This window comes from Mus musculus, chromosome 14, assembly GCF_000001635.26.
Source record: "Mus musculus strain C57BL/6J chromosome 14, GRCm38.p6 C57BL/6J".
Lineage (NCBI taxonomy): Eukaryota > Metazoa > Chordata > Mammalia > Rodentia > Muridae > Mus > Mus musculus.
The window spans coordinates 8,362,501-8,386,945 of record NC_000080.6 but is presented as its reverse complement, the minus strand read 5'-3'; the positions used below and the strand labels follow the sequence as shown (position 1 = coordinate 8,386,945).

The following is a 24,445-nucleotide window of genomic DNA, read 5'->3' as shown; positions in this document are numbered from 1 at the left end:
GGGAGGGAGGGAGGGAGGGAGGGAGGGAGGGAGGGAGGGAGGGAGGGAAGAAACAAATAGCAGAACCATCTGGTAGTGCCTACCCTGTGCTGTATCAGGAAATTGATGGGTATATTTTTCCTTTCCATTGTGTTTTATAGGCCTAGCCTGGTTTTTAACCCTGGGAAGGTGTCCATTAAATATGTTTTATTGATAAATAGAGAGCTGAATGCTGTAAGGATTGGTCAAACCAAAGGGCCAGCCTCCTCTCCCAATTACTAGGGTGCCTAGAGAGAACCAGAGAAGTAAACCTCTGTGGGACATTGGGCTACAAACAGCCTGGTTTCCAGTTGAGGCTAGATGTTGAACTCCGGGACCCGGTGGTGATAATTCACCTACATGGGACGGAAGGAGTTATCTCATGTCTCCTGGAACCCTGGCTCCTGTCAAAGTTTCCGCCCCCTCAGTCCCCACAAGAGAAGCATGGTTAGTAGTCACACAGGCAATGTCCTAAGCTTCTGACCTTCAGTCTAGACTCCTCCCCAGTTACCTAGCAACATTAAAGATAATAGCATACCATAAGAAGGGCTGTTTGGCCCCTCTTTGCTCTCTCACTCCTCTTGCTCTTACTCCTTTTACTCTCCTCTCACTCTTTTCCTCTCTCGCCTTTCTTCTCTCTCTCTCTCTCTCTCCTTTTCCCCTTTCTCTCCTCTTGGCCATGGCTGGTCTCTCTCTCTCTCTCTTTCCACCTTTTCTCTTTCTCCCTGCCTTTCTATAATAAAGCTCTAAAACCATAGTCTATCTCCTAGCCTCAAGGGCCGCTGTGCAGACTCTTGCCTGTGTAGGAACCTCTCTCCCTAAGCCCTCTCTCCCATAACCCCGGGGCTACAGGATGTCGCTCTGGGGTCCCCAGTCAGGGGCTACCCCTTGTCCACCCTCTGCCAAGTGGGGTCAGTGGCTTAGATGCCCACCCAGGGCCGAGTAAAAAGCATCTGGCAGCCCTCCCATGTCTGCCTGCCCAGAGCATAGGAAAAACTGGCTGGACATGGGCTACCCTCCCTCCCCCCTCCTTCCCCTGCCCCCTTTTAGTTCCCATAAACCTCCAAATTGTACTATGTGTGCCTTCTCTAAGGTGCCCTGCAGTAAGGCCTGCCAGCTATATCCCTGATGGAGTTTCCTACTCAAGGCCATTGCTGGAGCAGAAATTCTAGTTCATCTACCCTATAACTCTGCCTACTCTAACTTAGACTTCATTGTCCAAAGTTTAGACTCCAACTGACCCAGCTACCTAGAAGCTAGAAAGGGCAAATACTCCCTTGGGCAATGAAAGAACAATAGTCATAAACTCCAGTTTTAAACAGCTATAAGTCAGTCATAAAGATGGACTGCTTCCTCTTTAGGGCTTCAGGATGTCTACCCTGCCCTGGGGCTCCCAACTCTGGAAAGGCACTGGTGACGTGGGAAGATCTTAGTTCAGACCACACTGAAAGAACATCTCTGAACCTACATTCACACAAAGGAGGACATAGCCAATGGGAAGCCTGGAAGAGAGAGAGAGAGGACAATAAAGAAGGAACATAGTACAGCAATCTGATTAGAAAATGATGTCTGTTAACTATAGCAGAAGGAAAGAAATACAAAAAGAAAATTAACATTTCTGCCAGAGCAACTCTAGCTCAGCAGTAGGACACTTGTATACTATCCACATGCCACTGGGTTCTATGCCCAGCACAAGAGAGAGAGAGACAGAGAGAGAGAGAGAGAGAGAGAGAGAGAGAGAGAGAGAGAAGACTGGTTAGAAAAGGAAACCAAAATCACAACTCAACCTCCAATGGACTATATATATGTGTGTGTGTGTGTGTGTGTGTGTGTGTTTGGTTTTTCGAGACAGGGTTTCTCTGTGTAGCCCTGGCTGTCCTGGAACCCACTCTGTAGACCAGGCCAGCCTCGAACTCAGAAATCTACCTGCCTCTGCCTCCCAAGTATTGGGATTAAAGGCGTGAGCCACCACTGCTCGGCCTCGGACAATCATTTATGAACTTAAGTTCTCAGAGCTCGGAGGTCACAGGTCCAGAGATAAGTTAGCTGTGTTAGTTTTATCATCACTGTGTCAAAATTCCTGTGAAAACTAACTTAAAGGAGGAAAGAATTGCTTTGCTCATGTTTACACCATTAGCAGGGCATGCTAGAGGAAAACAGGTCACATCACATGGCCAGAAAATAGAGCAAATATAAGACCAAGAACAGGGCATGAAAAAGTGAAACATAAAAAACAAAAAATTCTAGGCCTTTGGGCTCAGGCTTGAGAATGCGACCTTTGTGACTCAATGCTCCCACACATCCTAATCATAAAACAGATATCAACATTCCTCCACCCACCCGCTTCCTGGGTTCAGGGAGTGTTTGTTCAAAAAGGACCACCCTGACCATTCATGGAACCCGCTATGCAAATGTGCTATTGTTAGGGGCTCATAGAAACTGTCTTGAGAAATAACACTCACAATTACCAGTTATTCCTTGTGACTCTTGTGACTTTGCACTTCCTCGTGACTCTTAACTGGTATTTTTGTTATTTTCCAACAACGCCCTCCCCACCCCCTTGAGTTGTAGTTTCTTCCTTTAAATACCCCCTTACCCAGTTACTCGGGGCACCACGGTCCTCTACCCCTGCGTTGTGTATGACTGTGAGCCCGAGAGTGCTCTTGAAATAAAAGTCCCCTTGCAGTTTGCATCAAGACCGTTTCTCGTGAGTGATTTGGGGTGTTGCCTCTCCTGAGTCAGAATGTGAGGGAGTCCTCACGTTGTGGGTCTTTCAGACATAACTTTCAAAGATCGTCCCCCAGTGAGCTAGCTCCTCCAATAGGCCTTAGTCAGCTTCAAAAGTATCTAACAAATTCCATAATGGCAAGAACCAACAGCCAATCCTTTGAGGAGCACCTCATACTCAAACCATAGCAGGGCCACAGATGGAGCCCTGTGCCCTCCCCCAGACTTGAGTGGGATGAATCAGATCTTGTTTTTCCACAGCCAGCTAACCCACCTAGGGTGGAGTCTTCCCACCTAGGTAAAGTCTATTGTTGCCACATCTGCAGCTTCCTGCAAGAAGCCACTACCTGCTGAGCAGCCTGAGCTTGTTGTCCTGACCAGATCCTGACAGGCCATGAGATCCTAGCATAGTGGGAGATGGGTTTCCCCCATTTTAAGTTCAGACTCAAAAAGCAAACATTGGGCCTTGATCAGAAACTTGTCTTGGTCTCCTTCTCTCAGTCTGCCCCTTACAGCCCCAGTTTTCCTTTCAGGAACCCAGTTCTCCATAGCTGCTGTTGGCTACAGAGTCAGACCTGGGCTGTAAGCCATCTTCTCTCTCCTCTAGAGAGAGCAGGGCACTCACAGCCTCGTGTTGAAAGGCTCTGGCCCTACCTTCACTGTTGTCAAAGGGGCTACAGGATCCATGGGAGGAGATTAGGGGGGAAATGTCACTGATCCTTTCAAGAGAAAGTGCTAACTAGATTGGTAGTCTATCTCTGACAATGGCTTTCATGCCTAGTCACCGATTTAATTACAAAGATCATGGCATAAGACACCTGTGGCCATGCTAGCTCCAATTAATGAGGGTAAAGAAATGTAAATTGTTGGTGGCTTATTGATGTTACCGTGCAGAGAGACAATGCTTTTTATCTTCTGCCACACCTGGCTTCCCTTTGTTACCAGGGCCCACGGCTACTGTGAAAAAGTATGGAAATTTGGTGTCGAAGTGATCACAAAGAAACCCTGGCAGAGATCCTGGGCAGTCTCTTCTCAAAGATTAGAATTAAAGTAACTGGTATAACAGACATCTATTTTATCAGTGAGTCAACTCCCTTTGCCTTTGCACCCAGAAAGTCAGATATGATCTACAGATACCCACACATGTTTTCCTCCCTTGCATACACACTAATGCTCAAACACACATGTGCACACTATGCAGTCCATAAGCAGATATGCACAGAGTAACTGCTCTGTATTTGTTCTCTGACTAGCCAGGGGAGGGTTTATTTGGTTCTCTGAGCTTTTTCCATTGAATGAAGCATTCTAATTCCAAAACACAGCAGCTCTGGGGAAATAAACTTAATCTTCAGATTAGTTTTGCTGCCTATCTGGAACTCAGGACTATACATAATTTAAAAAAAAAAGAAAGAAAGAAAGACAGGAGAGGAGAGGAGAGGAGAGGAGAGGAGAGGAGAGGAGAGGAGAGGAGAGGAGAGGAGAGAAAGGAGAGGAAAAGAGAAGAGAAGAGAAGAGAAGAGAAGAGAAGAGAAGAGAAGAGAAGAGAAGAAAAAAAGAAAAGAAAAGAAGAGAAAAGAAAAGAAAAGAAAAGCCCTCAATTCAGAAAATGCCTCGTGTATTCTGAGGCTCTAAGAAAGCAGTCCACTGAAGGGGTCCTGATGGCTGGTGTCTAGGATCTCAGAGAAGGGCATATGTGTAAGTGTTCATTGTTCCCCCTTGTCTCAATGTGGGCAAATTGCTTTTAACTACTCTGTAGCTCAGTTTCTCTATTTGCAAGTTGTAGGTAGTAACAGTTTTATGTGGAGATTTTTAAGATGAATTACAAATATGTGTGTATTTGATTTAATAATGTCCTTTCTAATTTTTTTGTTGTTATTTTCTTGGGACTGGGTCTCTTTGTAGTGCAGGCTGGCCTTGAACTCACTATGTAATCAAGGAAGTCTGAATTCATCCTCCTGATTACACCACCAAAGGCTGGGATTATAAGCATGTACCACTACACTCAACTTTACAATACCATTACTCCCATTTTCACATGTATTTATCACCCACACCCACTGACACACTCGCATACTCACACACACCTATACACACTCACATACTCCATACATACTCACATACACACTCACATACTCCATACACACTCACACACTCATGTACTCACACACAAGAGAACTCTAAATGCCTAGCTTTGGAAAGTGTAAAACCAAACATGGCACTCTCTAAGTGTGGAAACGAGAAATCATCTCTACAGATCTCCATGACTAGAGGGAAGTGCCTCTGGCACAAGAGAGCAGACAATGCAAAACCTGACCACACCCAGGGCAGGAAGCAACCCAAAGCTGCCCAATCCCAGGGGCATTGCTGGGTTAGTTTCCCTTCATACGAGTGAAGGGGGTTTTCAAACTTTTTCTGATGGGACTATGTTGATTTTAAAACTAAACAAAAACAAATGCAATTTTACCCTAGAGTAGCTTCCCTGAGGCATGGATTGCTGTTGACATGGTCAATGTCCTGAGCCCTTTGGTAACACTAAAAGATGGTGACTTTTCTCACCTTCTTCTCACCACTGACAACATTTGGGCAATAAACAGACATGACAGGAAATGAGTAAACAGCAGAACACCAATTGTGACATTTTTGATACTCCCAGTTCCAAAAAACTTCCTACCCAGTCAGTCTTGACACACGCGGCCCCTGCGTGATCAGTGTTGTCCTCCTCTGAAAGGGAGGTAGGGATGAAAAGATGCAGCTTCCTCTGTCCCTGGACAAGCCAAATGCATAGATGATATTATGCCTCGATCCCAAGTGGAGCCTGACTGAGCATTTCATTCAGGTTGCAGGCTTGGCCAACCTTTTGGCATTGCAATACAACCTTGGCATCTTCAAAGTTCATGCTCAAGAACCAATCAATCAAATCATTTTTTTTAAATGTCAGAAGTATTTATGTAAACTTGGGATTTTATGCTGGGCAGTGTTCATGGCCATCTAGGGCTGCATGCAGCCTGCAGCCTGCAGTCTGCAACCTGCAACCTGGACACGCCTGGAAGGGTATAATGTGTTCTCTGACTCTATGCTCACAGCAACCTTGTAACAAAGGGATTATCCTACTCATAGAAGACAGTGTCGCTATGAAGATGCTTAGAGTAGGCCCTAAAACCATGCAACCCCACAGGGTCACAGTTGCTGACTGGACTGGTCCTTGCCAAATGCCAGCTGTGTGACCAGAACTCATGCTTCATTTGTTATTTGCTGTCTTCACCAGGCACTGTATGAGGCCCAGACAGCATGCTGGTGAACACTGTCAGTATCCCCTGACTGTGTGGACTTCACTTTCCAGTACCACAGGACAGACAAGTGAAACCAGTGCTGGTGTCAGAAAACTGTACCTCAAAATGTGGCAATCTGCCACACTGAGCTGAACAACCTTGGAAACTGGATCCCTTTGACCTTCTTGCTTCTTCCTGAAGTACAGTGTAGCACTTCACTGGTATTCCCCTTCTGAAACAGCTTCTCCTACAGGAAATATAACTACCTTAAACTCCTTGGGACTCTATCCCATAAGGGAATGATGAACCCTGGGAGAAGAGACCAAAAGTCATCACTAAACCCAGCCGGGCTTTGCCTGGACTCCTCACAGGACAGCATGCCTCGGGATATTGCCTGGCAGGCTGTCTGTGTCTGCAGGGAGGCACCTCCTCACCGGTACCACCCACCCCAACCCCATGTTCCTCTTTCCTATGAGAACATTACATTCTGACCCTGCAAATTCTCAAGTTGTGGCTAGCTCCAGTATGCACGTGCATGCTAATAAATGTTTTCTCTTGATATGATGGGTAGGGAAGAGACTGCCTCCTTTTCTGCCCATACAATAGTAATGTTTTCAGGATGTTGCAAATGCTATACACAAAATAAGTTATGACCCTGCTTGTATAGAATGACTCCATACATGGCCCATGTCTTAATTCTGCTACCTGTAAATATGTAGTGTTTCCAAAAAAATCAAAGGTTAAATTTACTTATTCATCTGCTGGTCTCAAGAAAGCCAGGATGATTCAGACTACCCATGTGGGCCCAGTGCCATCCCAGGGGTAGTCCTCAAGATGGAAGAGGGAATGGAGGGTGACTGAGGGACAGAAGGAAGAAAGAATGCTCAGCAAGTGGCAAAGGTGCTGGCTGTAGAGAAGGAAAGAAGTCCCTGGAGGCTCCTGCCTAAGCCCCTGCCTGCTGGCACCTTGATCCTAGGTGAGCACTAGACACATGTTTGAAGCCACCAAGCCTGCAAGTCACTTGTCACAGCATCCCCAAGGCTCTGTCCTTAGAGAAGCTGCCTCACATGTCACCTCTTGCTAGAAGTTTCCGGGGTCACTGAAGTCAGAGCTTCTTGCAAGCTGCACAAGTTTCTACCTTGCCACCATTTTAAATGCTTCGCTTGTTTATTTGCTTTGAGGAAGGTGCCCCCACCCCCATCCCTGAGCCCATGAGGTGTCTGAAGCAACAATATTCAGAACATAAACACATAGCTTCCCCTACTCTGCTGGCCTGAGATGCACACACACACACACACACACACACCAGGGACTGCTCCCTGCTCTTCCCTGACACTATCTCCTGGTATTTGTCTTTATATCCTGACCAGCTGCTGTACCTTACGTCCCAAGATACTCATCCCAAAGGGTCTCACATCGTTTTGGGAAGAAATTGGGGTTAACAGATGGGGAAGCCCTAGCCCCACCCTGACGCAAGTGTATAAGGACCAAAGGTCTTTCTGGACAATAATGCATCCTAAAGAGATATATAAAGAACGTAAGTCTATGTTGGTGACAGAGCCTAGGATGTTAAGTCCCTCCCAGTGAACCTGAGTGGCATATATCGCTTTCACTGTGCTTTTCCCTGCTTCCTCCATCCACCCCATTTTAATCTATAATTCACTGTGCTCCAACCCAAACCCAGACTCCTTCTCCCATGCCACCTCCTCTCCCTGTTGACCCAAGAGCCCCCGTTTCCCTCAGTGGGCTCAGAGCCCTCGAAAGCCCATTCACTGACTCACTACACCTACCTCAACCTCACTCAGGCCCTGGACGGTTTAGCACCGCTTGAGTGGTTTTGTTTTATTATTTGATTTGGGGGTGGGGGGTGGGGGTTCTGCTCCAAAGTTGTTTGTGCTAGCACCCAAGCGTCACCTGGGAAGGCTGGAGCTGCTGTATTTGGAAGAAAACAAGCACAGTCCTGCCCAAGCCCCTACCAGACTTTAGCCTCATTTCCTCTGCTGAGAGCTCTAGATTAAACTTCCTCCTTCCTGGTAAGGTGTTTAACGAGGCAGGGAGGGTTTATGGCAAATCTCTTCCAAGCAGCGCTCAGCATGGGTAGGGCTGGAAGTAGCTACCCTCCCAAGGAGCCCAAGACCTGGCTGGTCACTCCCTCTAGGCAGCTGTATCTAAGAGCAGCCGGCTAGAGAGGGCCAGCACCAGCACCAGCACCAGCACCAGCACCAGCACCACTCCCATCCTGCCAAGAACCAGAAGGCTGCTCTTCAACAGCCAGGCCAGAAAAGCAGTTGGCTGGGTTAAAGACTCAAGCTATCAACAGCTGATCCATCACCTCTTCAACGCGAAGGCAGTGAAGAGTGAGCCCTGAGCCTCAGGTATGTCTCTGCCAGACCAGAGGGGGCTTTACTTCTCGGTCCACATTTTTGAACTAATGATAGAGGCAGGGAAGATGGAAGATGAAGAAGCAGCAAGCCTGAGAAAGAAAGCAAGAGCAGAAAAGGGAAAGAACGCAACTGTAGGCTGCAGTGAGGAGACTGCCTCTGAAGGGATCAATCCCAGCTGACAGAGGGGAACGCTGGTTTATCACTCAGTGCAGGCCATGTTGATTAGTTATGTCTGCTGTGAATACAAAAATAAGATCTAGGGTTCAAAAGCCTGGGATTTGAAACCCACTGTAGCTCACTGTAGATGCTATCCCTAGACCACAGAGAATCTCCACATGTATGAATTCACCTACGTATATGGGCTTCTAAACACACACATTCTAGATGAACATCAAGTTCCACAAATATTTGAATAATGAATAAGGCCAGGATGTTCTCTGGCCACAAATGTCATTTATCTCTGAAAAGGTTGAGCTGAAAGGTTATGACAAAGGTATGTGGTCTTGTGAGATTTCCTGATAACATACTGTCCAGCTAGTTCCTCTCACTAAGATATGTTTTCCTCATCTGGGAAATGGGAATGAGGGGCTGAACATCCTGGCTCAGCGTTAGTTACCTCTTGCCTGTTAGGCATCTGTGGGAGGAATGAGTGAAACAGATAATAGCACCAGCCGCTCTTCATGGGGGGTTGGGTCTCATTATTACTCCGCTCCTGAGAAGGGGAGCCAGAGGCCAGAGAGCCTTCATTCTCCCCGGCAGAATGGCTGCAGAGGCTGTACCCAGGCACTGTGCCCCAGTGCCCTGTAATACAGCTGGTTCTGGAGTGGCCCTGCAGATGGGTCACTCACAGTGGAGCAGGTAAACACACCATTGTTTTGGCCAGAAAGCAAAAAACAACCTGTGGGGGACCATCATTATCAAATCAATTTTGTTACATGTTGGGAAGATAGCCTGAGAGTTAGGGACAACAGACTTCTCTCGGGAGGTTAATTTGGCTAAGGCAGTGTGGAATTAGGTGGGAATTAGGGGCCCTGCAGACCAGAAGTGAGATTTGAGGTGTCCCATCCAGGTTCAACACAGTTGTAGGGGAGGGTTTGACTTTGCCAGTTGATCCATCTGTGTCTGCTGAGCTACACCTAGAGCTATGCTTGGAGCCTTCTCTCGTGCGTATCATTCACATAGCCTTTTCTGAGCTTAGGCCTTGGCAGCAAGCTGTCCCAGTTGCTTGCTATATCCCAGTAGGACTTTGGGGATCTGCAGAGCTGAGTAGCCTAACCTGCTCACGGACTCTTTGGCACTTTTTCCATGGTGGAGGATATCTGAAGTCACTGCTTGGCAACACTTCCTTAGGCTGAAGCAGCCATTCCTCCTGGGGTGAAAGCTGTGTCTGATGGAGGTGTGGACAGCCAGTAAGAGGACTGACTGACTGTTGCTTGGAGAAGATGCTGAAACCTCCTATGGCTGATACCAATCCTTTGCTTTTGGAAGCTCTCAAAGGCAGGTGGGAACTCTGAATCAGTTTCCTCCCCAGAAACCAGACAAGAGACCCAAAGTCACTGAGAGAGCTCCTGTGCCCTCAGCATTTGGATCACACCTCGGCCTTTTGGTCAGCCGTGTCACCTTGGGCCAGGTACTTCATATTCTGTACTTGTCTAAACCTCTCTCTCTCCAAAGAATGAGTCATCTGTGTTATGGTAGATAAACACAATCCATTTATATGTTGGAATTAGTATTTTGGTTTATATCTTTTCAAAAATAATGGCACATTAGCAGATTCCTGGAGGCTTACATGTGTAAATTAGCCAAGTCAATAATGCCAAGCACCTGCCATGGGGCTGGCGTGGAGCAGGTGAACTCACAGGTTGGCGCTCTTATTGATGTTCAGTGCCTGTTGTACCCTAGGTACTAGGTGCGTATGGCTAAAAGCCATAAGGCATTTAGCTATCTCAGGAAGTTCACAGTCCATCTGAAGAGTCACGCAGAAGACTGGGAATAAAATAGGCCATGACCCTACAAGAGATGTATTTTATGGGTCAGTTTTCTGTCTCAACTTACCCAAGAAGAAAGGTTTATTTGGGTTCATGTTTTTATCCCATTGCTGTTAATTGGATCAGGGACCATGGTGTAGCAGGGCATCACAGTGTGGTTCATGCAATGTGGCAAAGCTGCTGGCTTCATGGGGACTAGAGCGAGAAGGGAAAGCATTACGGTAAGGGGTGGAGACATGATGAACCCCTCAAGGTTGTACCTTCATGAACTATGCCTTTCAACTAGGCTCCACCTCTTAAAGTGTCTACTACTTTCTAATAGCTCATTAAGCTATGAACTCAACAGATTAGTCTAGGCCTGAGGTTAGAACTCTCATGATCCAATCACTCCCAGAGGACCCACCACTGAGCACTGCTGCACGGGACCCAAGCATGTGAGCTTTGGGAGGACATCTCTTAGGTAAACCACAACAGAAGTCTGCCTGCCCATGGCACCATGCCAAGGACTTAGATCTCCCATAGCTATTCCCTCAGTGAAGGTAGTGGCAGCAGGGTGGCTTCAGAAGAGATGGCATCAAAAGGAAGCTGTTGATGAAGACATGAGGAGCTGGCCTGATTCTATCAGCCCTGTTGGGGATTATAGTGATCAAATTCTGGAGGGGAGGAGACAGGAGTTTAACTTGAGACTTTTGCAACTATGTAAACGGGAAAACCTTTGTGTTTTAGGTAGGACTCAGGTGCCAGTGGGGGGAAAAAAAAGACATACATTGGCATGTAGAATGGAGAAGTCTGGGGATGACTATGAGACTCCTAGGAGTCTGTCTCCAAGTTGCTATATCCTCCTGCAAGCTGTCCATATAGGATAGTTGTCCTTACAGGGTAGCAGAGATGTCCTCAAACCCTCTAGGTTCTAGGCTGGGTGTGGTGGCACGTACCTTTAATCCCTAGCACTTGGGAGACACAGGCATGTGGGTCTGTGAATTCAAGGCCAGCTGGGCTTAGAGAAACCTGTGGGGTCCAGATGTGGAACTCTGTCCCTCCGCTGGGCATGGCTGCTGGGGAGGCAAAACAATGGGAGCCTGACTGTGCTTATCCCAACACCACCTCTGGGAGGGTGCTGGGCTTCAGGGAAGCTTGGAGACACCACACCAAGGGTGAGGAAATGCAGTCTGCGATGCGGGGAAAGCCAAAGCTAATATTCCCTGATTCCTGGACATCTAGTCATTGCTAGAAAACTGCACAGAGAAGTCAGGAACAAAGTGTCAGGGGTCCACAAGCCCATGACAAGGCCGGGACTATTGGGGGCCCCCAGGGCTGGGACTGGGAGCTCCAGCTTAGCTCATTAGCAAAGGTAGTGGCAGCTGTCCAGAAGTACAGAGAGGCTTCCTATGGGAGACTTAGGCAGCATGGCTCTGCAGGAAAAGGCCTTCTCCACGCTCCCCATGGCGGTGGTGGATGAGAGAGACAGACCTTGGTTCCAAACTGTTTGTTGGTTGTTCATCATGGAAAATGGATGTGTATCAACTTCTCAGGGTGGAGCAGAGATGAAATACCTTCTGCAGGGAGGAATATCTGGGAAGGGAAGCTTATTGACTACATCCTCAGAGCCTCTAGGTACCTTATTAGCATGGAGAACTCTGTTCTGGGCCTGCGTGACATTTCCTTATGTAGGAAGTGTGGCAGGTGTTCCAGGCCAGGAATCTGGCAGGGAACAGGGAGCCACCATCTCAGGTGTGTACCTCAAATTTCTGGGGACTCAGACCCCCCTTTACCTTACCAAGTTTCCTGGCAAGGTCCATTGTCCCACAGAAACCCTGTCTTGAAAAACAAAAACAAACAAACAAACAAACAAAACCCTCTAATTCATCTGGACTTGAGACCAACAGAAAGGCAGCTTTTCTTTGCTGGAACATTCTTCAGGGAGCTCTGACCTGCCCGTGGATGATCTCATCTCTGTGATGTTACGTACTGTCTTCATCAAAGGCTGGGACATTTGGCCATAATGGTGTCATAGATTAGGGTCAACCCTATGCAAATGAGTAGAAAACACAGATCTTTCCCCCAAATGAACATCAGAATGCTCACCAGTAAAGTAGAGTAAAGTAAAGTAGAGCTGTGACTAAGGAATGAACCCTGGCAGTCCAGGAAGCCCCACTCTGGCTCAGATAGTACTCTGGTGACCCCAGCTAAACATTCAACAAAGAGAGTTCTCGTCACTCAAACTGCTTACCTGAAGATGTCCAACCCTTGAAGTTGCCCCTGCTCACTCAGCCCAGTTGAGGGAAAGGGAAGGGCTACGTCAACAGATGTCGTCCACTTTCCTCCAGCTGCTTGGTAGAGATATGGGCACTCCATTGCCCTTCATTAGAGTGTCTTGTTCTAGAATTACAGGGTCCTGAGAGAGTTGGGAGTACATGTGGCATTCCCAGAGACGACGGGGGGAAGGGGCACTTCATTACCTACACTTGTCCCTTGTGGTGCGCATTCTTTGTCCTGACTCAGATGTCTGTGCGCATCCTTATACTTAATCCCCATTAGGTTAGGCATGACAATGGCATTTACAGACAGGAAAATAGAGTTTGAGAGATAGTTATGACAGAGATATCATGGTGACACCCAAAACAGGCTCCACCATGTCCCATACACTAACCACCCTGCATTACAGACTTCCAGCTCCCAGCAGGCCACTTGAAGCTTTATTGGAGTGAGTGGGACTAAAGCAGCCATTTTACTGATGGCCTTCCCAGGCAGTAGAGGCAGGGGAGGAGATAGTGAGAAAAAAGCATCAGGCCATGATCTCAGTCGGATAGACTAAGAGGAATGGCCTCCTAAAAGCCATGTAAGGATACACAACAAGCAGCTAGCCACCAAAGTGATCAGGTTCTCACTGCTCTGCTTCCTGGGGAGGCTAGCCTGCCAGTCCGAAGGAAAGTGGAAACAGAACCTTAGAAACTTCCCTTCATCCCAAACAAATCTCCATCATCTAAGCTGAGCCAAACCTCAGCCCAGGGACCTCCCAGGCTCATGTGCACCTTTAGCTAACAGAACTGCACATAGAGAAAACTGGCTATTTAGGTCCCACGGCAGGCAGCCCAGTGCCTTAGGAAGCTTTATTGGCACACATCCACGTCCACCCACATGTTGTCTGAAGTTTCCATCCTGCGCATGTAGCAAGGCTGAACTGCCATCTCTGGGGACAAACACCCTGCCTAACTGGTCCAATCTATAAGTGCTGATTAAGCCTGGAGCTCCTGGAAGGGCATGGTGGCTCGTGCCTGGGTTCCCAGTCCTCCAGAGGTTGAGGCAGGAGGACTGTAAGACCAGCCTCGGCTGTGTATAGGGGACCCTGCCTACTTAAATTTGACAAAGAAAGAGTGGCCTCCTGAGACATACAACCTCATCTGAAATCTTTTCTTGTTCTCTTGGCTACATCACCTGTATACTCTGTGACTCGGTTTCCCCAGAATCACCAATGGTCTGCTATAGGATTAAATCTATTAAAATGATTCAATGTTGCACAATGCCTAGGACAGAGTATTTGTCGTCTTATCCTGGGAAATGCCCCAGGCACTAGGAGAGTAAAATCTCTTCGATAAGTAGGGGCTAGAGAGATGGCTCAGTATATATCAGGCAGCATCCAACCTCCTGTAACTCCTGCTCCAGGGGATCTGACACTCTCTTCTGGCTTCTCCGGGCATTCTCACACACAAGCACACACACACACACAGATATAATGCCTTAGTTGTGGATTCTATTGCTGTGATAAAGGACCACAGTCAAAAGCAACTTGGGGAGGAAAGGGTGTATTTCTTCTCATAACTCAGATCATAGCCCATCACTGAGGGAAGCCAGGGCAAGAACTTAAGCAGGGCAAGAATGTGAAGCACAGGCCATAGAGTTGTGCTGCTTGCTGCCTTGCTTTCTCATGACTGTCCCAGCCTGCTTTGTTATTTTTATAACAGGACCACCTGCCTAAGGATAGCATCACCCCCAATGGACTGGGGGCTTTTCATGGCAATCACAGTCAAGAAAAGGCCCCACAGGCTTGCCTACGGGCCAGTCTTATGGACATCATGGTTCCCTCTTCTCAGACATGTCTAGGTTTGTGTCAATTTGATAGAAACCAATCAGTACCTACACATTTTTTAAAAAATACACAATACTGAAGACAAGGTATTATGAAAATATGCTATTTCCTCCTTAAATAAATGTCACTGAAAGAAATGTTTCTCACTAGCAGCCTTACTTTTTATGGATTTATTCACTGAGTATCTCCCTCTGTATTGGTAACATCATCAGTAATGTCCTGTAGGTACCAGGACTTTAGGGGAACGGCTTATCCGGATGACTGGGAACCTTGCACAGGCCCTGGTTCCAGGCCGAGCCCTAGCAGGTGTCTGAATGTGTTCCACAGAGAGAGAGAGAGCTCTTCTAGACAGTATTCAGTGAAACAGCTCTCTTAGATGATATTCCATAAAACCTTTCTTTATTGGGGTGGTGGATAACAAGGGCTTTATAAACCTTGGGGAGTGCACAGACTTTCCAAAGACAGTCAATGGCTGGGGCTGCGGTGCTGGAAGTTCTTTGTTTGCATAAAAAGGGATTCCAGGTGCTTAAACCTATAAACTGGCCAAGAGGCTAACTGACTTCCCCAAGAAGACTACAGATGGGGGGGTGGACTACATGTAGCCCTGGGGCATGAGCTTGCGGGCTGAGAATAGGGATGGAGTGATCTTTACTCCTGATCTCAAAGAGAGACTTTGGTCTCAAGATGAGATTTTTCTGGGATTTGGGAGCTTGCTCCAGGCTTGTTCTCCCAGTTGCACCTACCCCTCCCCCCCATACAAACACCAAAGTATTCATCCTTAGCAATGAACATCCCCCCCCCCATCCCCCTCCTCCCATGTCACAGTGATGGGTGACAAATAGAAGCTCCTGGAAGGACAGACAGTGATCTGCAGCCTTTGGTGATAACACTTCTAAAGGTACTTTAAAAAAAAAATGATTTATTTTATGTATATGTGTGAGTACACTGTAGCTGTCTTCAGACACTCCAGAAGAGGGCATCAGATCTTGTTACAGATGGTTGTGAGCCACCATGTGGTTGCTGGGATTTGAACTCAGGACCTTTGGAAGAGCAGTTGGTCCTCTTAAACACTGAGCCATCTCTCCAGCCCCAGTGATAACACTTACAGTCTGTGAAATGTCCAAGAATGATGTGGAAATAAACAGGGCTTAAATTTTCAGAAGCCAGGTGGATTCTAAAGTCCAGGTGTGTCCTCTGGGAACATGATTCATAATAAAAGGGAAGGAGCTGGTTTGGTGCACGGAGAAGGCCAGTTTATAGAAAGCCCCTTTCTTCATTCTCTGTACACCAGAGGATATACACCATATACCACACGTGCCTGGTGCCTATACCCAGATACGAGCGTAACGGCCAGACAGAGAGGCTGCAGTCGCAGAGAAGGTGGCCCAAAGCTCAAGACCATCCACAAAGCAGATCAAGGGTGTTGATGGAGGGGACTTCGTGAAGACAGGGAAGGTCCAAGAGTTGGAACTTAGCCAATGAAGTTTTCACGTCACTAGAGATGCTGATGAGATGCTCTGACCCTCCCTCTTTGACAGTCTGTCCCCAGCCTAGGGAGAGTGGCTCCTTTCACTGGCTACCTTGCCTCTGGGCAGGTCATGGTTGAGCTGAAAGTCACAGAGCTCCAGGAAACAAACAGACATTCTGGATCCTGTAGGGCCTTTATGAAATGCCTCGATGAAGACTGGAGTGGTGGGAGATGGAGCTCTGTATCAAAGCATGTCCGGCATGTTCAATGTCCTACATTTAATGCCTAACACTGTGGAAGAAAGAAAAGGCAAGGAGATGTCACAGGCAGCAGGCAGAGATGCTGTGGTGATACTGTGATCCCACAGAAAGACTAAACATCCCTATGGGAATGATACCAAGAAGGAGCCCAAACTTAGAGTAGGGACACTGAGCCCTGTATGCAAGATGGCAGGGTGGTCTCAAGCCCACAGCCCTTCTATAAAGGGTGACCTGCGGCCTGACCCCTTCCACAACAGGTAGATAGTATCACCTCTTTTTCAAAAAGAGAATTAAGACCCCCTACACAACCTTACAAGCAGCAAGCCAGTCTGCCTGACCCCCAGACGTGGCATCTTTCTCAGTAGAGCGCATTCATCACTGTTTGATTCTTCCATGATCAGCCCTTCACATACTGCCCAGCCCCCTCTGGCAGGTCATGTCCCTCCCTGTTGGGAAAGGATACATGGAATTGACCCCAGACTTAACAGAAGCAGATCCAGGGAGAGATCTTAGCCAGTGTCTCTCCGTATCAGTAAAGCATCTGATTGATTGGTCTTGCCTGGGTCATATGCTAACTTCAAAAGCAACCACAAACACCAAGAAGGCTGGTTGTCAGCCCCATGTGTCAGGTTAAGGTAACATGATGAATGTGCCTCTATTCAGGACCACATGGACATGTTTAACCTTGACTTCCAGGGCCAGAGAAGTCTTCCCAGAGAAAGTGGGTTTTTTACTAGGAGTCTTACAAACTAAGATTGCTCCAGAGATAGACTCTTAGTGTGCAGACCAAGGACTTAGTTAATGCAAGTTCCAGGAGTGTTCCAAAGTGTAACTTGTCACAGTCATTCCCCTGTGCCTGGTGTGCCTGGTGCTCAGCCTGGCTTTGATGTTCAGCAAATGCTCCAGGAATAAAGTCCACAGTTTGTTGTGTGGCCTTAGAAATGACTTGGCCTCGCTGAAGTGAGACTGCGCCGGATTCAATTCATCCCATCCCTGAATATTTGTTGAGCATTCCTCAATGCTTATGTGGTCCTGGACCTACAGTCACAAAGCTAGCTGGGGAGAAGAAAATGTCAGAGCTTGTAAGCTGATCTGGAGACAGAAATCATTAGAGAGTGGGGGAGGGACAGGCCAAGGACAGGGAGGGCTTGAGTGGCTCTCTGGTCAGGGCAGGAGAGCACAGCTCACAGCAGCTGGGGGCCTCCTCACAACCCTCCCTTTATTCCCTCCCCCACACCCTCTCTACCTGTTGTGTATTGTAGAAAATGCTACAATTGGATGAGCACTGCTCTGCAGTTATATCAGTGCCCTAGGCCACTAGGCCTGGCTGCATCTAGAACGAGGAGACCTCTCCCCTGAAACTTTGCAACCCTAATGACCAGTTGTGACAAGGAAGCTTTTCTCACATATTGATGGCTGCAGAGAGAACTCTCCTTCCCCACACATGTCACCTACTCCTGGTGCTTTTTTTCCTACCCCCACCCCAGAAGCATGCCAGCCCTAAGCTCAGACCCCATAGCACCCACTTGGCCACCAAGATGAGCTCATTGGGGACTCTGGAGGTCAGGGAGCTCTTTGGGTGTCAGGTGGTAGCCAAGAACTCAAGCAGGTAGGATTTCAGGCTGGAGAACCCATGGCCAAGACAGTACTGTGTGCTGCTCTCCACCCCAACCCTGAAACCAGATCCTTCCAAGCTTGGCTACCCAGCCAGAGTCTTCTGTGTGCCCTGGCCCTCTCTCCTCCCCTAAATAATGTTGCCTGATTTTCAGGTGTCTGAGTATCCACCAAGACTCCTCACTCTTCATCTCCTCCTCCCTCAAACCCCTGCCCGTTACCCTCCACCTCTGCTTCTGTTTCATTCTTAATTTTTCCTTCCTCAGCCCTGGCTCAGGTCTGCTTTTTTTGCACACTCTGTTACTGCCCATGTCTGTCCTATCCCAGCTCTGACCGTCTACCCTGGCTGCCCCCATACTACACAGTAGTGGCGGGAGGAGGGCGGGGCCAGGATGTCCTTTAGTTCTCATCTGGGGGAGCCTCTGAGCCACAAGGCACGTTCCAAGGACCCCCATGCCATGACAATATATTTTATATCTGAAAAAAATGGCATTTGACTCTCAGGGGAGTTAAAGGGTCTGTAAAAGCTTGCTTTCTTTTCTTTTTTTTTTTTTTTCTTTTTCTTTTTTTTTTTTTTTTTTTTTTTGTAAAAGCTTTCTTGAGGGGAGTTATAGGTGGAAGGAGCAGGCACACAACAAGGTAACAGCTCAGATCCCTGACTCTGGAGCCCTGCCGGAGGTGATGACAGTAGGTCTTCCCACTGGAGGGATCAGCAATGTTACCATTGTTTAAAAGTGAGGGTAGATCCAGCCTCAGTCCTCCTGTATAGACAGACACAGAGAGAGCCGCAAGGCTTGACCTGATGCAGTCAGGCTTGTGGGTGTGTAGTTCTGTCTCCAGCCTTACCCGAGTCCTTGGCAGTTGGACACTGGAGACTGTTGAAAGGATGTCTGTTAAGATAGATTCTTGGGAGAAAAAAATTAGGGGGGAGGGGAGGAAGGGAATGAAAGGTCACTTGCCCCAGGCTCCATCCACCCAGCCCCCCCCCCCTCCTCTCCTAAGCACCAGCTGGCCTCCAGGAGACTCAAAGCTGGCACATTTCTGGCAACTGCTCAGCTCCTCAGGACAACACTGAGGGCTTAAAAGAATGACCCAGACCCTGCCTGGGACACAAGAAGGGAGAAAATCCTGGTTTCAGCTCTCCTCTGAAACAAAAAGTACAAGAAGTCAAACCCTGAGGGGACCCAGGGACCCTGTAGCAGCAGATGTGTGTCCAAATCTGTCCCCTTCCTTCTCCCTGCTGAATGGCCTTGGGCTTAACCATAGTGAGTTGTCCTTACAGATCCATGAAAAGAGATATTCATAAGGCACCTGGCAGAAGCTTGCCTGCGGAACACCTGTCCTGCCTACTACTATCTCCACACAGCAACAAAAGTCACTTCCTTTTACTGGTGCTTTGAGTGGCTGACAGCCCTGGACAGTCAGGCAGGAGTGGGGAAGAGATGGAGAAAGGGAGGGAGGCAGGAAGAGAGAGAGCGGAGAAGGGTGATAGGTTTCATAAAAACAGTATGTTTTGTAGCGCGCCCGTGCTGAGGCATCCCTCCCCTCTGAGGTACCTGCCAGGCCTGCTAGTATAGAATAGAGTTTATCTGGGGCTTGGGAAGCAAGGTTGAGAAGGGACTAGAGTCAGAGTGTAGGCAGGAAAAGAATGGGGGAGGGGGGCAGGAGGGGGAAGATGAATGCAAGGAGAGAGGGGGGAGGGAAGGAGAGAGAGTGAGAAAGGGGTCAGAGAGAGCAAAGAAAAGCAAGCAGGTCGACCTGGCTGTTGCTAGGTAACTGTTGGGTGGAGCCTAGAATGCTGCCATGATAACAAAGGGAATGAAGGTAAATCAACTATGAAAATCTACTTGCTAATCTCTGAGTCATTAGGTGAAATACAGGATCCCTGGAGATGTTGAGGTAGAAGGGACAAAAGTGGCTCCTCTGCTCACAGGGCAGGTGAAAGGAATAGTTCCAGCACCCACTCTCATCTTCAGACCCTAGAGGTCAGTTTGCAATTGTTTTGTTTTTTTGTTTTGTTTTGTTTTGTTTTTCTGCACAGGTTAACGCTGACCTGACCGCAACCCATTCTTCACTTCAACAGGATGAGAGTGGCAGGTACCAGGGATCTGCAGCTTTGGGGGGGGGGGGGGGGGTTGGGGAGTCGGCTCTAAAATTTGTTTGGGCTCACTTTGCTATCATCAGTGTCTACCTATCCCAGCCTCAGAGATGGTTCAGTATCTCTTGTCTAAGGCCCCAGCAAGAACTCCAGGAGGACATCACGCAGGGAAACCTGGGAGAACAGAGGACAAGACCTTATCCCTATTGGTGTGTCCAACCTTTGGATACTGTGACATAACTGTGTCATCTACAAAGTCCACACATTATAACCACTAATAAGTTACTATAAATAAATACATAAATAAAGCTGTGTGTGTGTGTGCGCATGTGTGGCACATGTGTGTGCACAGGTGTGCATAGATGTCAGAGGTAATGTCAGCTGTTTGCTTCTCAATCTCTGTTTTTTGAGACAGGGTGTTTTATTGAACTTGGAATTCCCCAGCTCTGAGACCCCCAGGACATGCTTGTCTCTGCTCACATACATCTTCTGGTAGTGCTGAGGTCAGAGATCCCTGGACTGACTCTGACGCGTATGCTGGGGACCTGATCTTAGGCCTTCATACCTGTGAAGCCAGTTCTTTACCCACTAAGCCACCTTTCCATTCATTTAAAAAAACCAAAAACCTTTGAATGTTTTTAAGTTTATGATTTTTGTGATTTCATGTGTTGGGTCACAGTTTTAGCTATCCTGGGCTGCCTGTGTCCCGCAGTTTGGATACATCTACCGGCTGGGCGAGCTGTACCACTGCTGTCTCCAGTGGCCCCCTCTGCCTAGAATCCCAGCTTAGAAACACCTGGCCAGAAGTCAGAGGCCGCATACCAACCTCAAGGATGGCTTTGCAGGGTCCTCAGTGGTGAGACAAAGGTCTTTAGGGCACACACTCGTCCTGGACCCCTTTGTACAGGCATTGAAATGCAGAGTGAGTGCAACACACACACACACACACACACACACACACACACCCCATTTATGTTCCCTAGCAACTCTGAGAAGGCGTGGCAGCTGATTGGGAGTCAGCTTACTTACTTTCCTGGACTCCAACCTTACTCCTTCCAAGTAATCATGGGAGTGCAGCTATCTCTTCGAGCCTCGGTTTCATCATCGGTGAAGTAATATATTACCAAGCACAAAGATTTAGTAGATGAGTTGAGATCATCTGTTTTAAAGCTGTCAGTATAGTACTTGCCACAGAATGGGTGCTGCCAAGTGTGGACTGGGGCCCGAGGGGAATTCCACTTTGCGCCAGAGGACAAGGAGTATCCCCTAAAGCAAATGAGACCATATGGTTATGCTTTCTGGTCCTTGCAAGGCAAAGCTCTTGGTATCCCTCCATGTATGGGATTGCTCCCCAGTGTAGGGGCTGGAGTCACTAATGCCTGTAAGCCAGGGGAGGCTGGAGAGCTGTATCCTGTTCTGAAAATGCTGAACCCATCCACCCACCCATCCATCCATCTACCCACCCATCCATCCATCTGCCCACTCATCCACTCTTGTACTCATTATCTATCCATCTTTACATACATACATGCATACATCTGTTTTTCTTTCATTCGTCAAATACATATTAATACATGCTCTGTATACAAAATAAAACCCTTGCCTTCAAAAACATCCTGTTCTAGGAAGTAGAGTTAGATAACATCCAAGTAGTATGATGATGATATTTAAATAAAAATAGAATGATGTGAGAGAGGCTAAATGGGGAGAGGTTGCAGCTGGAACCGTGGAGGCCAGAGGCCACAGCAATAGATGTCATCATATCTATTCTTTAGGATTGACTGACTTTAGCTGAGAGAGGGTGAATTCCTGCACACAGTACAGAGGTTATATCCCTGAGGATTCTCTCTGGGCAGCTAACTAGACCCCAAGGAGGAACACTTTCAACTCATTTACAATGGCAGTTTGGAAGGATTCACAATATCTGATCACCAATCTCACTGACTGATCCCAGCATGGACTCTTGTGTGGTCTCAGCACAGTCTCATGTCGTGGACATGATCTGTACACATGACCGAGAGTCCCCCACCCCCGCTGCCATCATGTTAGAATTTGGTAAGAACTCAAACATGAACTTTCTACATGGCCTCCTGTTGGGATATGACACATGACCTAACAGAATTTCCCTACTTGCAGGTCTGATCCGTGTTGTGGTCTTCATCTTTACCATAGTCACCATGTGGGTCTTCCTCCGCAGCTACACAAGCTTCAGCAGGAAAACAATTCGTCTGCCACGCTGGCTGGGTGAGTGGGGCTCGTGGCCATAATCCACAGAGCAGGGACTAGGGTGCTGAGGACCTCTCTCCTGAGGTGAGCCAGGAGGCAGCCAGATGTGATGAGCTGGGCACTGGCATTGTGGGATATGGATAAGATTCCTGGACTTCCAGGAAGCTATGGAGAGCAGAGAAGTATTCTAAGACCCTTACCTAAGGCAGGACAGAGGGAAGGAAAGAAGGAAGCAAAGAAGAAATAATGTTGTCTAAGTTGCGAGTGAAAAAGTAATGCTATCTGAGTTGTCAGTGGCGTCTCCTGCCTGTTGTTCCCTCTGCCTCAGGCCTTCTCGGAACAGGGCCTGCATGTCTGCTCCATTTCACCTTTAGCTCCCTACTCAAATATTACCACCTCAAAGGCCTTCCTGACCCCCACCCCCTCCCCACCCCAGCCCTGCAACCTCAGCTGCAGCCTATCCTCCTCATTTAGCCTCTTCCATGTCATCCTGTTTGTTTCCAAATCCTGGCATCATGTTATCTACTTTCCTAGTTACTGCCTGACTCCACCTCCTAGAATGTAACTTTCCTGAAGGCAAGGATTTTGTGTATGGGGTACCAAAAAGTATTGAATGGATGGATGGATGGATGGATGGATGGATGGATGGATGGATGGATAGATGGGTAGTTGTTTGGATGTATTTGAGGGTAGATAGATAAATGGAAAGATGAATGAATGAATGAATGAATGAATGAATGAATGGATAGATATATTAGAGTAGATAGAATGATGGGGTGAATGTGTGGGTAAATGGATACATAAGTAAATGAATAGATGAGTGAGTGGACAGACAGGAGGGTGGGCAGATCAATAAGTGAGTGGAATAGAATGGCAAGTGACCGGATCAGTAAGTAAATAGATAGGTGAACTGATGATGGGTAGAACAGCAAGTAGCTGGGTTGGTAGGTAGATAAGTGAATGGATGAGTGGGTGGGTAGATAAATGAATGGATAAATAGGTACTTTGCCTGTACAGTCTCACGTAAGCTGAAAACACCCTTAGGATGTGGTCCTTGATGTGGTTGTATAGTAGAATCAAGCATGATTTGTGACATGGTCTCATCATGCATGTTTTGAGGAAATAGAAAGTCAAGGCAACTTTTAAAATTAACCCAAGTTCTCCCTTAGAGATGTCAGAGCAGGGATGAGAGCCTGGGTGTGTACATTTAAATCCTCTCAAGAGAGAAGGGCAGAGGTGTCCTGAGGTCTGTCTTTCCAGGGGACTGAGAACCAACACCACTGACAGAGTTCAACCTCATCTGCAAGGACCAAGATGGCTCCCAACTTAACCATGACAGAAACCAGGAACCCAATCTTTTTTTTTTTTTTTTGGTTTTTCGAGACAGGGTTTCTCTTTATAGCTCTGGCTGTCCTGGAACTCACTTTGTAGACCAGGCTGGCCTCGAACTCAGAAATCCGCCTGCCTCTGCCTCCCAAGTGCTGGGATTAAAGGTGTGCGCCACCACACCCGGCTCGAACCCAATCTTTAACACAACTCTACAGTGGGGGTATTGATAGCTTTTGCATCATCTGCCTCATGGCAGCTCAGACGCAGAGCCCACATTGGGATTTCATTTATATATGTAGACACTTGGTGGCTGCCATGTCCCTGATCCAGAGATAGATTCCACTGCTTGCTGGCCTCAAGGAGATGGGAGCAAGAGCAGTTCAGGAGGGTCAAGGTGTCTTATACGGGACAAAGACACAGTCCAAATGCAGGGGGCAACTTCTATGTCTCAGTTACCTGGGAGCTGGCAGAGCAATGGCTCCAACCCACAAGCATCAGAGCTGGAGCTCTGTGTGAGGTCACAGAGACCCCAAAATAAGAAACAGGTGGCCCCTATTTGTGGTGGAGAGAAACAAACAGATTTAGCTACAATGTTCAAAAAGATAGCAGTGTATTCCCCAAACCCAGAGTCTCCAGAAATGCAGGTGTTTGCCCAGAGGGAAAGACAGACAGAAAAACTCTCCCACAGCCCAGACTCACCAACCAACTTGCTTTCACTTCACAGGCTTCTGCCTTAGGGGCACACACCCTATTTTATGATTTCGCTCTGCTGAAGTTAAAGCCTATATATTACCACAGCACAAATTTATGCTTATCATTATTATACAGAAAGATGATAATAATTGGCTTTCTTGGTGACTCAATGGGCTTATTTTATGCACTTAATAACTTGCAACTCTGCTCTAAGTATCCCAAGAGAGTGGGGACAAACTTACTCTGAGAGAAGCTCACCGGCTTTTCTAGGCCTCCAAGGCCCA

At 47.6% G+C, this 24,445-nt stretch overlaps 1 protein-coding gene and 2 long non-coding RNA genes across 13 annotated transcripts in view; 1 reads left to right on the top strand and 2 right to left on the bottom strand.

Annotated features, from left to right (window-relative positions):
* The window catches only part of Gm41095, a 67,936-nt gene extending 60,095 nt beyond the window's left edge, over positions 1-7,841 (bottom strand). Inside the window, exon 1 of one of the 2 annotated variants that reach the window (XR_874217.2) lies at positions 7,805-7,841. This is a non-coding gene — a long non-coding RNA (predicted gene, 41095). Of the gene's footprint in view, positions 1-83; positions 122-7,804 lie in introns of those variants that run through there. The other variant, XR_874218.2, reaches the window with a different exon arrangement.
* A 341-nt stretch (positions 7,842-8,182) lies between these two features.
* Positions 8,183-24,445, top strand: part of Oit1 (oncoprotein induced transcript 1) — a 29,827-nt gene continuing 13,564 nt past the window's right edge. Inside the window, exons 1-3 of one of the 10 annotated variants that reach the window (NM_146050.2) lie at positions 8,183-8,389; positions 19,857-19,912; positions 22,050-22,157. In NM_146050.2, the coding sequence (NP_666162.1) occupies positions 19,900-19,912; positions 22,050-22,157 (121 nt within the window). In that variant the 5' untranslated portion in view covers positions 8,183-8,389; positions 19,857-19,899. Of the gene's footprint in view, positions 8,390-9,717; positions 10,029-18,750; positions 19,081-19,102; positions 19,241-19,597; positions 19,640-19,659; positions 19,801-19,856; positions 19,913-21,726; positions 21,969-22,049; positions 22,158-24,445 lie in introns of those variants that run through there. The other 9 variants (XM_011244736.1, XM_006517950.4, XM_006517954.3 and 6 more) reach the window with 9 other exon arrangements.
* Positions 15,727-19,506, bottom strand: 2610318M16Rik (RIKEN cDNA 2610318M16 gene). Its single transcript, NR_151471.1, has 4 exons — positions 19,372-19,506; positions 19,127-19,228; positions 18,662-18,705; positions 15,727-16,232 (listed from the first exon to the last, which is right to left on the bottom strand). It is a non-coding gene; the product is annotated as an RIKEN cDNA 2610318M16 gene (long non-coding RNA).